The sequence below is a fragment of the Podarcis pityusensis genome, assembly GCF_964106645.2.
Source record: "Podarcis pityusensis genome assembly, chromosome: 2".
Taxonomy (NCBI): domain Eukaryota; kingdom Metazoa; phylum Chordata; class Lepidosauria; order Squamata; family Lacertidae; genus Podarcis; species Podarcis pityusensis.
In genome coordinates, this window is record NC_138029.1 from 71,358,103 (window position 1) to 71,372,077 (window position 13,975).

The 13,975-nt window shown below is 41.1% G+C and overlaps 2 protein-coding genes across 4 annotated transcripts in view; both read right to left on the minus strand.

The window, feature by feature from the left end:
- Positions 1–112: 112 nt before the first annotated feature.
- LOC308470328 (uncharacterized protein C3orf62) lies at positions 113–5,271 on the minus strand. 2 transcript variants are annotated; one of them, XM_080993481.1, is made up of 4 exons: positions 3,434–5,271; positions 2,005–2,434; positions 1,477–1,568; positions 113–481 (listed from the first exon to the last, which is right to left on the minus strand). In XM_080993481.1, exons 2-4 carry the CDS (start codon positions 2,427–2,429, stop codon positions 231–233), a joined length of 768 nt encoding a protein of 255 aa, XP_080849607.1. In that variant the 5' UTR covers positions 2,430–2,434; positions 3,434–5,271; the 3' UTR covers positions 113–230. The 2 variants fall into 2 exon arrangements, with proteins under 2 accessions (XP_080849607.1, XP_080849608.1); XM_080993482.1 differs by lacking the exon at positions 3,434–5,271 and adding an exon at positions 3,227–3,421.
- A 133-nt stretch (positions 5,272–5,404) lies between these two features.
- USP4 (ubiquitin specific peptidase 4) overlaps positions 5,405–13,975 on the minus strand; it is a 37,881-nt gene continuing 29,310 nt past the window's right edge. For both annotated transcript variants that reach the window (XM_080993470.1, XM_080993469.1), the window contains 7 exons: positions 13,145–13,363; positions 12,982–13,052; positions 12,328–12,443; positions 11,039–11,188; positions 9,639–9,742; positions 8,309–8,397; positions 5,405–7,584 (listed from right to left, as the gene is read on the minus strand). In XM_080993470.1, coding sequence (XP_080849596.1) covers positions 7,465–7,584; positions 8,309–8,397; positions 9,639–9,742; positions 11,039–11,188; positions 12,328–12,443; positions 12,982–13,052; positions 13,145–13,363 — 869 coding nt within the window. In that variant the 3' untranslated portion in view covers positions 5,405–7,464. The remainder of the gene's footprint in view (positions 7,585–8,308; positions 8,398–9,638; positions 9,743–11,038; positions 11,189–12,327; positions 12,444–12,981; positions 13,053–13,144; positions 13,364–13,975) is intronic.

Here is a 13,975-nt window from a genome sequence, read left to right on the forward strand (position 1 = left end):
GTTGTTCCTCAGAAGACAGGAATACAATATCTTAAGGGTAGTATCTTCTGATCCAGGCCTAGATAATGTTCAGTGTTCATTAGCCTATGGGGAAAACACTATAACGCCACACTATTGTAAATCACTTTAATAGTGCATCTTGCAACAGAAAAGATTATTTGCCTAAGTTTCCATGGTTCAGAAGCATTAATTATCAAATCTTAAATAGCTCACACCTCACACCAGCCTTTCTACTGCAGCTGCTGCAAGGTGGAGCTGTTTGGTTTGTAATCCTCTTCCATATCCAGCAGTGTTTCAATAATTGCTTCATCTTCTAAAGTATGCTCCAGGACCTTCCTGAAACCGATCTGTGCACTCGGATCCAAGGCTGAGGCCTCATCTAGAGGAAACAGTTCACTTGAGAGCCTAGACATCTGCTGAAGTTCATTCTCAAAGTCAGTTTTCCTGTGCATCCTCTCTGATGGCCAAATAGCTGGATTATCTTCAGTGTAAAAACAAGAATGCAACTTATCAGTCCTGCCCCTAAATATCTGCACAAATTGATGAATAGCTGATACATAGAGGGATTTTCAGCATAAACACTCCTGCTAAGCTTCCATTGGCTAACATGTAAGATAAGTGCAAGTACTAGGCTTTTTTTTCCCCTAAAGAGGAACCCACTGCTTTTAGCATTCTAATAACAATTACTCAAATATCTTCCTCCCAGCTTTGGGATAAAGTATCTTCATGTTTGTCAATAGGTGATGGCTTGAAAGCAAGTGTGTAGCAATGGATGTGAAGGATTCTAAGTTATGAACGCTAATTGGGCCACAGTGGTCTAAAGGAGGGATGATTCACCTATGAGCTGCATTCTGCCTGCCAAGAGTTTTCTATGCCCTCCTCTTCTCTCTCCTCACCCCCAGGAATTTGGCAGGGATGGTGGTTAATTCTTTTACCAATTCTATTCTTCCTGCATGTAGAACACTTCTCAGAAGGCTTGTGCAAGTTCAGAATGCAAATGGTCTCCCACTCTCCTGATAAATTACCTGGTGAGTGGGAAAGAAGCTGCCCATTGTGATGGAAGGATCAGAGTATAGAGCCTCCATCTCCCTATTCACCAGATCAATCATTGGGTCCAAAAGGTTAGCCATCCTGGTCTAAAGTATTCCTCCCTAGCCATATGTAACTGTTTCCAAGTCAGAAAGTCTTATTTCAAGGATATGCATGCTTAACCTTTTCTGCTGTTCAAGCCCTTGGCTTTCTGCTGAAATTATTTGCCATGGTACACCCTGTAATAATGCATTCACTCTAGCAGCTATTGGTTAAAAACTTGATTAAAATAGTACTGACTGCTTGTTCATGTAACGGAAAAATAACTAAAGATACCTCACCAGGTTACACAGTCTATTACAGACTCTGCAGGTATGCAACTCAATTGCTCTTTACAGTGCCAGTTTTAAAAAGCCATGTCTGGTAAGCAGGGCAGACAACACTTACCACTCATATTGGCAAGATCTTTCAGGCTCTGTGGAGGAACATCAGTGGCACTTATACTTGCTTCTGACTTCACAGGCCTTTCATCAGGTTTGCTAAACACCACAGAAACACGTTATGGAGACTGGTCTTAAATTGTTCAGTTAAACATTCTCTAAAGTGTATGATCTCTACCAAAATTTTACACTAGTATATCTTAGCTTTCTGAATCATGTTTTAGAACTTTCCTGTATGTTGAGAAATAAATGTGCTTGCACCAGCAATTACAAAACAGTTAGTAGAGGTGGTCTAAAACTGAACCATGAGGAGCACCCTAACACTGTGCCTTACCATTCCACAGAGAAAGGCAGTGGGATTTGAGCATCTCTGAAAGGTGGCAAATTGTTAATTAATAAATATATTTCTCATGTGACAACATATTTTGAGCCAGCTCTTTGGACCAGTCTGAAGCCATATCAACAGCCATCCGAATTGAAGCTCAGTGCTATTCATCCTAAAACAAAAATTAAGCCTGTGAAAAGCAGAGCATACCTTAGATGTCCTTTCCTCCATCTCTCACTGTCTTCTGGGCTGATAAAAAACTGCCGGTCAGCCATGAAGATGGGAGGATGTAGCCATGTGTTTTCCTTGCTTGTCAAGGGTTCCCGTTTTGTACATGGAATGTTGGAAGCAGTAGTCACTGGAATTAAGTTTGGCCTGAAGAGGGGATTCTCCTTTTCAGGAGTGGAAGAGACTGGTAAAGATGACTGGGGGCAATACACAGTTGAAAGAGTAAGTTCTCCCTTCTCACTAAAGAGATCTGCATTTAGGGGTGAAGAGGGCTGTGCTGTCTGCAAGTCAAAGTTCTGATCAGTGGTGGAATCTGGGGAGGGGGGGAAAGGAACCAAGAGGTCTTCCACTGCTCTGTCAATAGCTGCAGTTAGCTCCTTACGGCATCTGTTCAGCTTTTCTGACATCTCACCTGAAAGGAAGAAGTATCACGTTGTCCAGGAGTTTGGTTATATAAGAAAATATAAAGTTGGGAGGGTGCGCACAGATTGAAATCAATACTAAGTTGCCAATCCATTCAGTTATAGTGCAGTCAGCTAATCCTAGCATTTCCTTTTCTCAATATACTATGTCCTTGACACAGATGGATTACTGAATGTTAATGCAACATTAAAAACAAAAAGGATTAAAAAATCAGATGCGATTTTTCAAATACTTCACACATGGGCCATGATTTTTACATGAGTGCTGAAGTACACTTTAGATTGTTTTATTCAGGGCTACTTATAATCCATTGTAGTTTGACATTTGCATAGCATACAATACTTCCTGCTAGACTTTCTTCAGGAAGACATGTCTTCAAAACCTTATTCAGCTGTTAAACTTGTCAGGTGAATTTGAGACCAGCCTAATCTACGTTACAAGGCTGTTAGGATAAGGAGGACCCTTATACCCCAGCTCGATCACCAATACCTGTGGGAGAATCAGTGGCTGTCCCCCAAGTTGGTGAGGCACATTTGACATCAGCACAAAACTGATCCTTCAGTGTTACTGATCTCCTGTGGAATGAACGTCCAATAGAGATTTAGCAGGCACCTGCAATATTAACCTTCAAACGCTTGCTCGAAAACTTATTCAAAACTCATCAGGCTTGTGTCAATTAAGGTGTGTGTGTCAGTTTTACTAGACACTTGCTCTAGTAAAACCCAGCCATAGAAATCCCGTTATATTCTCCCAATATATCCAGAAAGCCACTACAGCTTACCTGGTTCTTTACTTGCAGTCAACAACCTTTCACTTCATCTATTAACAAGGTATAAGAATGGACCATTTTTTCTACTCTTGTGACTACTGAGTGGTTAATAAGTGCTAACGAGTAATTTAACATGCTTTCATAGTTTGAATAAATGCCCCTTGTAAATTGAACGTGGAGCAATCCATCCTACACACAAATCAACTCTGAATTGTTCACCTGTTGTGATGGTTTACCAAGTCGTCCCAATATCAAGACAAGTGCAGGATAGAAGATCGATTGCTTAAGCACTTTTGAGTAACATGGGGATGATCAACAACTGGATCTGGATACTTCTAGTAAACAGTCTGTTGCCTCCCCCCTCTACTGAAGGTTTTCAACTGTCACGGAACCTTTCCCCTCTGCTAGAACTTTCTCTCAAGATTGTACTTGGTGCCTTTTGCCCAACAGCATTAGACAGACCATTTCAAAATCAACTTTGAGTAAAATCATCTCTCTGCCACATAACCTTCTTGGTGCCAACTGATGTTTCCCACCTAGCATTTTTTACCTAGTGCTTGTCACATAACCCAGGGCTGTGGTCCTCTAGACGGTACTGGGCTCCATCTCACATTAGCCCCAGCTAGCCAATGATCAGCAATTATGGGAACTGTAATCCAGCAACCTCTGGATGACCACAGGCTCCTCACCCCAAAGCAGGCAGGCAATGATAAGAATAATGAATTTTATTATTTATACCCATCTTACTGGGTTTCCCCAGCTACTCTGGCCATCTGACAGCATATATATAACATAGTAAAATATCAAACATTAAAAACTTCCCTATGTCTAAAAGTTATGTAGTTCTTTATCTCTTTGGCATCTTTCTGTCACCTCTGCCTTTTCCTTGGCACTGCTCCATAGCTGATCCAATGTAGGACTTAATACTATACTAGGATTCACTCAAGAACCCCCACATTTTAACATGGATTGGCAAAGAAGGAAATCAGCTATTCAACTTTCTTCCAACTGTCCTTTTGTGCTTTAACAGTAATTTTAATTCTTTCCATACTCTGATCACATAGCTGGAGAAGTTAACAAAGAAAACTAGTTCCATTTTAGAAATCAAAATGACAAAAATAATGTTTTTACATGAGATGCACCTCTAATCCATTTTATAATCTTGCCTACATAGTCAAAAATATTTTAGGCGTAGCCAGCACAATGGTATCAGGTGTAAATTACAGTTTGTATTACTGTAAATATATTCTGGTCTTGTCTTTTTCCATTACATTGGTACCTCTGGTTAAGAACTTAATTCGTTCCACAGGTTCGTTCTTAACCTGAAACTGTTCTTAACCTGAAGCACCACTTTAGCCAATGGGGCCTCCCGCTGCCATTGCACGATTTCTGTTCTCATCCTGAAACAAAGTTCTTAACCCAAGGTACTATTTCTGGGTTAGCGGAGTCTGTAACCTGAAGCACCTGCAACCTGAGGTACCACTGTACTTACCCCACCTTTTATGCTTTATAATAATAAAAGCTTCTTAAGTTAATGTCATCAAATACATTGCTTACACTATAGTCATTCAGATCTACTTTTTACAATGGGAATCAGAGATAAAGCTATTTCCTCCCAAGCCAAATAGGAAATTAATGTCTCAGCAAATGGAAATCCTTGCTCTGATGGGATGTGCTAGTTGAATACCTTACAGATAAAAGCTGGCCCAGAGTTTTCAGAAGCAATTTCAAAATAAAGCTAATTTTGATCAAATTTATTTGTACTAGGTACTACTGTGCTCTCGCAACCTTGTATATAGTGCTGGTTGGCAATGACTTTATTTCCTTGGGAGGGGGTGGGAGAGAGGAGAGAGAGATATATATTTACAGACAAGTGATATTTTTTGGAATTATGCATTTATCTACATGCATATCCTGGGCACATTTATCTACATGTACCATGATTTTAAAACACAAGTCACTTGGAATCCTTTGGGTAACAAATGAGTAACAAGTCTAAATAATAAATAATCAATAATAAAATTGCAGAGCACCACTGTATTCCAAAACACACACTTCTGCAGAAAATAAAGTTCCTATAACATTTGCAGTGTTTCATACAGACTACCAATTAAAAACTAGAGATGCAGGTTTGAGTATCTATTTCAAATCCCCATCCACCATACAGAAAAAACAAAGTCCACACTCAAGTGCAATCCACTCCTTTTTAATTTTTTTCCCTTTTATACAGTAAAGCCAGTCACTTACAAAGTGCTAGTCTAAAAACAGATTTTGACACTATACAGAATGTACACACCAGCTAGGATCCAGCCTGGTCAGAGGCAAATCCAGGTTCCTAATACCATCTTTACAGCATTTAGAAGAAATTTAGTTCAGGAGCCCAAAAATCACCCAAACACAAATGTGCACACTATCTGACCATACAGAGCAGTGAAAAGATTGCTGCAACAGTATGGAACAGAAATACATATGGTTACATTAAATTGCTCTTTGCTTTTAAATATCTGTTTCCTTATCTGTCCAAATGTTACATTCCAAAGTAAATATAACCCAGAAAAACAGGAAAAAACAAAACAGTGCAATGCTACAGTTTGAACTTAGCCTTTAAATAATTCCAGCCCTAACCCCACCCACCAACCCAAGTGTGCAGGAAAATAATATCCAGTTGAGACAAGACCTCAAATCAATTAAAGAACCTGGAAGCATTAGCAACTGAACCAAACAACTCAAATTTCAGTGTTTAAAAGGACTATCCTGGAGAACGCAACAGTAATCACTGGAAGATAGTGAGCAAAATGCAGCTGACAGCAATGAGGACTCTTCTGCTCTGTAAGTTAAAAAGAACACAATCACTTTTAATCAGTTCTGTTAAAATGATGTGGCCTGACAATGCCACTGGCTACCACTTGCCTGACGTCATGCTGATAAAGATCAGCACAGAAGCAGTCTGGGAGAGGAATATTTCTTAGTTTGCTGAAGGGAATCCGTGGGAATGTGTTCAGAGCACAAAAGTGAAACACCTTTACACAGGTGCCAAGGTAGTTTCAAAGCCATGACACTAAATGGGAAATGCCTTAAGGTGTCATAGCAGTGTGCATGGGAATTCCACGGCGTTACCTGAAAGCTCCTTTCCTAGAAGGTTCTTGTCTATCATCCTCCGTGGAGGAGGAGGCTGTGGGTAGGAAGAAGTCAAACAACATTTACTCTTGCCATCTCTCAGCCAATGAGAAAAAAATACTAAGGAGGTATGAGGATAGCAGCAGATTACAAAAAGAGAAATGAAATGGCTAGAAAGAAAAATAGTGTGTCTGAGACCACCCAAAAGGACATATGCCACTGGACACTGATTCCTATGCAGCCTTCAAGAGATGGACTCTGAACTTTTCATGGTGTGGCTGAAAGTGCAGAGAAATAGAAGACAGTTGACAGCGGAATTTCAAAAACTACCAGGGAAAGTTATTTTAGCTCCCCAATGAGACACTTGAATAAAGAAGCCTTGTGATTGCACAATATGTAAGTTACCAACTAGATCAGGAAGAAACTCAGAGCATATAAGTCTTCATGTGAGTTGGTGTGAAGAATAGGCCCCATGAATACTGCTGCTGGAAAGGCTGGGGGTGGGGGAGAGTTAATCTTTGGGACGGATCCTAAATAATTGTTTTATTAGCACGCAACAAGAAAATGTGGGGATTGTAACTCCTGTATGGGACACAATGAGCCAGAACAAATATGCAATTTTCTCTTTTTATTAAAAGCACACACAAGCTCACCATGCCATGTCAGCAAGGGACTGACAGGAACATAGTGCCAAAATGTGCTGTGCAAGATTGGAACTTGTGCCAAATGTTCACTTCTCTTTTACTCTGGAAACACAAGCACTCAGGCATCTTCTGCAATGCATAGAGCTCAAACCAGAGTTCTACTTACAGTCAAATGTTGTTTCCTCTTGCAACACAGCCCTGCTTTCATGCATTGCTCCAGTCATACAGCATAGCTCCTGCTTCCACACAGTTTCTGCCAGACTACACAGTCAGATTTAGATAACACTTTATTGAATAACTATTTGTTTAAAAGGTCTTTGGCTATGATATACCCAAGTCCTTGACATCTTATTGCTTCCCTATGCTATCCATAGTTACTGCTCAATGAGTCCTTCTGTACTGAAACTCCTGTTTGATTCTTACAAAAATCAGTTCTTGGATGCCTTTTAAAATTAGCAATATGACTTGTTTAAACCCCACCACATAGGTTCAGTTGGTATCCATGCCATCACATTCCTCAGATTTCAGCTCAGTGCTTATGCAAGGAGCGGGGTTTCCCTTGAGCATGCCATCTCTACGTTGGTAGAAGAGGACATATGCCGCTTTTGTCTGCAAGGCAAGGTGAGAAATAATGGGATTAAATTGGTCTTCAAGCCTGCATGCAAGAGAAGTCCCAGTACCAATACCCTGTTCTCTAGTAGCTCTGTAGATCTAGAGCAGCCTCCCACAACTTGGTGCACTCTGCATGTTTTGGACTACAACTCTCTATCATCCCTGACCGTTCACCATACTGGCTCGAGCCAATGGAAACTGTAGTGCCACATCTGGAGGGACCTATGTTCGCTACCTGTGTTCAATAGAAATAGATAATCCAGCATTCATTCCTGAAAGTGATTTAGGCAAACAGTGTCAAGAAAGTCTGACCAAGTCAAACAGAGCTGCACTCAGCTCCATCTTCCTTATGAGTTTCCAGGTGTATGCCTCAATTCTTTTTAGGAAACATTCTGCATGTCCATTCCTACCTCGCAACTGTGCTGATTTAGCAGCTGCATAAACATTGTTAGGGAGTATTCGGGGGGGAGGCTGAATCTCAGATCTCATGCCCTTTTTTAAAAAAAGGTTTTTAAACACACTGCTTACACAGCAGCCAGGCACACTGAAAAGTGAAGTGCCAATGAAATCCCTGTCAACCACATCTTCATGGATAGAACTATGCAGCGATGAAAATGTGTATTGTTGGTCTGAGCCTCAATTTAAGTACTCAGCAACGCCCCTGTAATTCTTAAAGTTACAGAGTACATCAAGGTATACTCAGTTGACTTCAAATACATACCACTATTTGCTCTTCGGATGCTGGAGACACACTGCTGTCATCAAAGTAGTACCATTTGCCATTCACTTTATTCTTAGCATATGCAGTATCTACCAGGGAAGCAGAAGAGACATAATGGACTTGTTTAGAGGTACAGAGTGAGATTTACAAGTGCTGATAGCCCACAGTTCCATTTAACAGTAGCTTTTTTTGTGTTAAACTCAGTCATCAAAGGCCACTTTGTGCCTAGCTGACAATGGCCAAAAGGAGCATGAATAAATCACGAAGAGCCATTAATAGTTTGAGATTAGAAAAACATTCTGATTTGCTATCTGTGTCAAATATGTGGCAAACCTTGAACAGTTTAATCAGATGTAACTTGTAGATTCTCTTCTACGACTTAATTGAATAGTTTTATGTTTTGCACAGGAAGTATTTTTGGTGCAACAGGAGCAACTACAAAGATGCTAGTCCCAATCCTCCAGTGGTACAAATGTGATGGAGGTTCAGTGGGACAGAGAAAGAAAGCCTTGATTTGAAGCAGAGCAAAGGCTATTGGTTTAAGAAGGCATGTACTCTAGTTATAATAAAAGAGAAAGTTACTGAGAAGGAGCAGCACTGCATTGGGGCAAGGCATAGCTTCACATTTTTAATAGCAAAGGTCCAATGAGCATTTGTGTGGTACACACGCAACTCACAGGTTGTTGTTTTTTAAAGCCCCACCTCCAAAATGCACACTCATAGGGAATAGTGACTGCCTTTACATAATCAGGGATGCACAGGCATTGTTCAAAAGTCAAGACCACATTTGAAGTGTTTCTCTTAGTCCTTTTACGAGGCAGAGTGGGGAATGGAAGGAGCTTGATAAACCAGCCCCAAGTCAAACCCTTCTTCAAAGAGTCAACTTCTCACCTGATGGAGCAGAGATCAACCCATTGTTCTGGACCAGTGGATGTCAACCAGTAGGAATAAGCAACAAATAGCTTGTACTAGGAAACACATTCATATTAGGCCCTATCTACTTTGGCATTACATTAGTGGGCTGAAATCTGGATCACCCCTGCTCCTGTTTTGTGAAACCAGAGTTTAAATTTGTACAGTTGCAGTTCCATCCACCAGAGCATCTTATCTGAAGGAGCAACTGCATTTTGCTGCCCACAGAGTACTCAATTCAGTTTTTCTCTTAAAATACTACTATAGTCCACACCCAGCAAGCCTGACTAACACCTGGGGGGGGCCTGCGCTGAAATCTGTCAGGTCTTCCACTAAGCTCCTTTTATCTTGCATATTATCTAATGGGAACATTTTGAAATTCTGCAGTTACACATCCAGAAAGAACATAATTACTCACAGTGACCAACACCCATGCCTCCATAGTGATTGGAAACAGCAATGAGGTCATACACATATGGGCTTGCTGCCGGGTCGCAAACGAACTCAGACATGTTCAAATCCCTACAAGAAAGAGTCACAAGGGAAAGGTCAGCCAGCAACAAGTGCAAGGTGATACTGAAACCTCAAGACAAATAAAAAGACTTCCATGAGCCCCCAGACAGTGCTGTAAGCACCCAACACTTCTTTTTTAAATATCCCAATATTTAGTGTCAGTAACTGACTTCACTGCCACTGCTAACTCTTAGCAGGAAAGCCAGCTCACAATATCAACCTCAATAACCACACAGTGCTCCCCCAATGTCCCTGCAGATGCAGGAACAGACATTTCCACAATACACCACAAATGTAGTGGCAATTTTTTCAGTTGCAGCCAATGCTGGGCGATTTCCATGATTGCAACATCTGTGGACACTGGAAAGCCTGGTTTGCATGAGGCACTGTACAAATGCATTCTCAAAGTGCATTGAGACAAAACTGACTGTGTGACCTAACCTCAAGTAACTTTTGGGAGAGGTGCTCGAATATGGTAGCTTAGCAGTTGTTGTTCAGAGTTGGACTTATCATATATTCCAGTGCTACAGAATTACAGAGAAAATATTAGACCTCAATACCTTCTGGTGAACAGAAACAGCAGGCGTAAGATCAGGGCCAGGCACTTACGACTTTCTATTCTGCCTCTACTATACCCCACATCCAAATCAAGTCCTGGATGCATATACAGTGGTACCTTGGTTCTCGAACGTAATCTGTTCCAGAAGTCCGTTCGAGTTCCGAAACGTTCAAAAACTGAAAGCGGAAGCCTCAATACAGAAAACTCAAAATGGAAGCCACGTTTCCTGTTCGACTTCCAAGGCGCGTTTGAAAACTTCCAGGTTTTTGGTGTTCAAGTTCCGAAACGTTCAACTACGTTCAAAAACCGAGGTACCAATGTATATGTCAAGGCTCTGACTGTGCAGCAGACTTAGGGAGAAATTCAACATCATACTACGATAGTTCCATTAATGCAAGCATTTCCTTTCCTCCTCTCCTACCACACTGTCCTAGGGAACCACTCAGAGCTGGTGGAAGGCATGCGGGCGGGGGGGGGGGTGGAGTGGGAAAGCCCCATTCTGTTGGCTCCTGCTAGTGCAACTATTTAGCTCTTAACCTCTAGTGCACTATGTTGTTGTAAAATATTAATTGACCACTGAAGTGGATGGTAGAAAACTGTGACAGACATGCTTCTGGCTCCTCACATTTTGAAGGCTAAAATCCAGCCTGTGTACCAAGGTTCTAGTTCCCAGCTGGGTTCTCAGTGAACCCAAATTATTTGTATTTCTTTTTTGCTCTGACCACCAATGCAACCAAAAATCCTACCTGATAGGGAATTCAACCACAGTGTCAAGCTTATCCCTCCAGTATCTGTTATATGAGAAGCGTTTTAAATGTACTACTAAAATACGTGGAAGTGACCAGAGATCAAATTTCTTAGTGGCTTGTTGATGTTTCTTGCAATTGGGACAGTACCTGAAAGAACACCAAAGAGAAAAGTAAACAAAAATAATTATTATTCTTCCTCCTTTCTAATCTTTGAAAACATTTACATTTGTATATATTTAATAAAAAACCTTAGGGACAAAAAATGAATAATACTGAGGAGACACAGAAACCATGCCCTGAATAAGGACCAGGCTGGAAAACTGGATGTAACATCAAGTTCTATTCTGGCATAACAGCAAGACAGCAGTTAGGAAAAGCTTAAGCTACCTTCCTGTCAAGGCCAGCAAATTGGATGTCCATCCTGATGAGGTGGCAAAGAGAGCTAAGGAACAATAATCAGAGAAGAGGAAATACTGGCAGATGGATTCTCAAGGAGCCCCCAACTAGACTGCACTGTGAAAATGCTGTGCCACTTTTTGCTTCCAATTTGTCTTCCAGTGGGTAGTCTGATCCGCCAGTATACCAGAATGTAGCTTCATGTTAAGTCCAGCATTTCAGTTCAGTCATAGGCCAGGATAGCAAGCTGGAAAGTTTTGCTTAAAAGCAAGGCCCACATCCAGAGATGGAGAGGAACAGAAGAGATTTGTGCTGAAGGATCCTCCAGTCTACAGAGGTATGTGTGCTGAGGCAAAGTTATCAATGTCCAAAGATAGAAGGGGTAGCCTATGTGGCTGGCCTACACAAGTTTCCCAGCAGTACATTAGTTCTGTGGAAACAGCAGCTGCCTGTATAAACCTGTAAGATCACTTACATCATCTAGGGAAATTTTACTCATGACACTGTAGCCTACAGATAATCACAGGGTGATTACCTGAAACAGGTATTTTTGCCCAGGCTTTCCTTAGTCTATAGGTTTGGACCCTATTATTGCTATTAATGCAACTGTACATAATCATATAAGCCTTCCTGCTGACAGCATGTTATAATTCTTATATGCATGTAGTACAAAGAAGTTAATATTTTCCAGGATGGGTCAAGCGCTGTTCTTACCACATGATTTAACCATGTGAAATCAAGCCACCTCAAAAGTAACTAAATGAAATCAGTCTGAGCTACCTTTTCTACATGACCTACAGGGCAAAATGCATAGATAATATCCATGCTTTAGTCAGTTGCTAAACACAGTCCAGAGATGTTATTGCTATGCGAAAACACAGCAAACCTACCATGGATCATGTTCACCAAGTGTTTCCATAGTAGTGAACAGTTCTATGCAATCTTTCAGAGCTACGGTAGTTTTCTTCTTCTGTGGCTGAAACATACTGTTGTGTTTTTCAAATGCCTACCAAAAAGAAATATACATTATGTTTTTTCCTCAAGTGTAAGATGCATGTTAAACCTTCTAAAAATTAACACACCACACAGGAGAATACTTTAAACCCTTCTGTACTAATTGTCTACAACTTTTATTTCAGCTTGATTCTTTGCCCTCCTCCTCTTCTCTGGTAATGCCTCCGTACGCTTTACTCATACAAAGATGGTACAATACCGTTTTTGTAATCACACATATGATGTCAAGTGTGAGACAGGTAAAGACCTGTGTCAGCCAAAATGGGGTTTGCAAAGCTCAGTGGTAAGCAGTGTGCACAATGCTGAACCATCAGCTGATCACCAACTCTTGAGAAGCCTTGTGCATGGCACTCTGCTGGTGCTGATAATGACCTGTTATCAATATTCTATGACAATGCTCTATTTCTTCAGTACCTTTATCAAAGTACAAAGGCAGAATAAACCACATAATCTTGCCTAACCCCCTGCCAACAGTTATTAGGGGCCAGACTACAGCAGTGCCCTTTAAAAGGTGGGGGAACGCTAATCACCTGTGCCTCATGTTCATCAAAAAGCAACTTTCGGGTGTCAGAATCCCAATCAATAGCTAGAGTTGCATGGGCTGGAAAAGAAGAAAAGAAGAAAAGCAATAACATCATGTAAATCTGCCAAAGATGAGGTGTGTCTAGGATGACAATTAGAGGAGATACCTACAACTCAACTTGAGGATTTTCCCATCTGCATTAAGGGAGTTTATTTCTGATGTTCCATAAGAGTTCACAAGACTGAAGCTAAAGAGATGCCTTCTGTGATGCAGGCCTTCCTTTTCCAGGTCATCCTGGATGCAGTCCTCTGATTTGCAGGCATCTGTTTCTGATATTTTCTCCTTACTGTCTTCCTCTCCATTCTGATGTTCCATTTCTTCAACATCACCTGAAACATATTTTAAAGATTGTTTTTCACTTTTGTTGTTCCACCATAGCATTTATAATGTCCTTTGTCTGAAAAACTAATGAGCAAATGATTGCAACAGCAGCTTTGAAAGGAATGCAGCTAAATCAGAGAGGACCAGGGAGGAGTCTGTACCCAACTTTGCAAGTTATCACAACATGCAATATACTTAATAGTGTTATTTGAAGAATATTTCTAAAGCACAGAAGGTTGTATACTACTACAGCGGGGGTGTCAAACTCAAATTCATCGGGGGCCGCATCAGCAGTTTGGTCACCCTCAAAGGGCCGGTCTAAGCAGGCATATATTGCGTTGCAACAGTTCGATCCTATGTAGATTTTAGGGAACCTAATTGTATATAGGATCGGGCAGATATTAGCTCCTCTGGAGCAATGTGGTCGTCCCACCAATAAAACAAAATGGGTATTAGAAAATGGAGAGCTGTGGACGGGCACTCATTTGGCAACCACATAAGAGGGATATTTCCCTGCTCCTCCTGGAAGATCTCCGCAGAGGAAATTCAACAGGTGCCGTCTTTTTCCCTCGCTGTAGCCACACCGGCAGATTTTCTGCTCGGCACACAGAAAACCTACC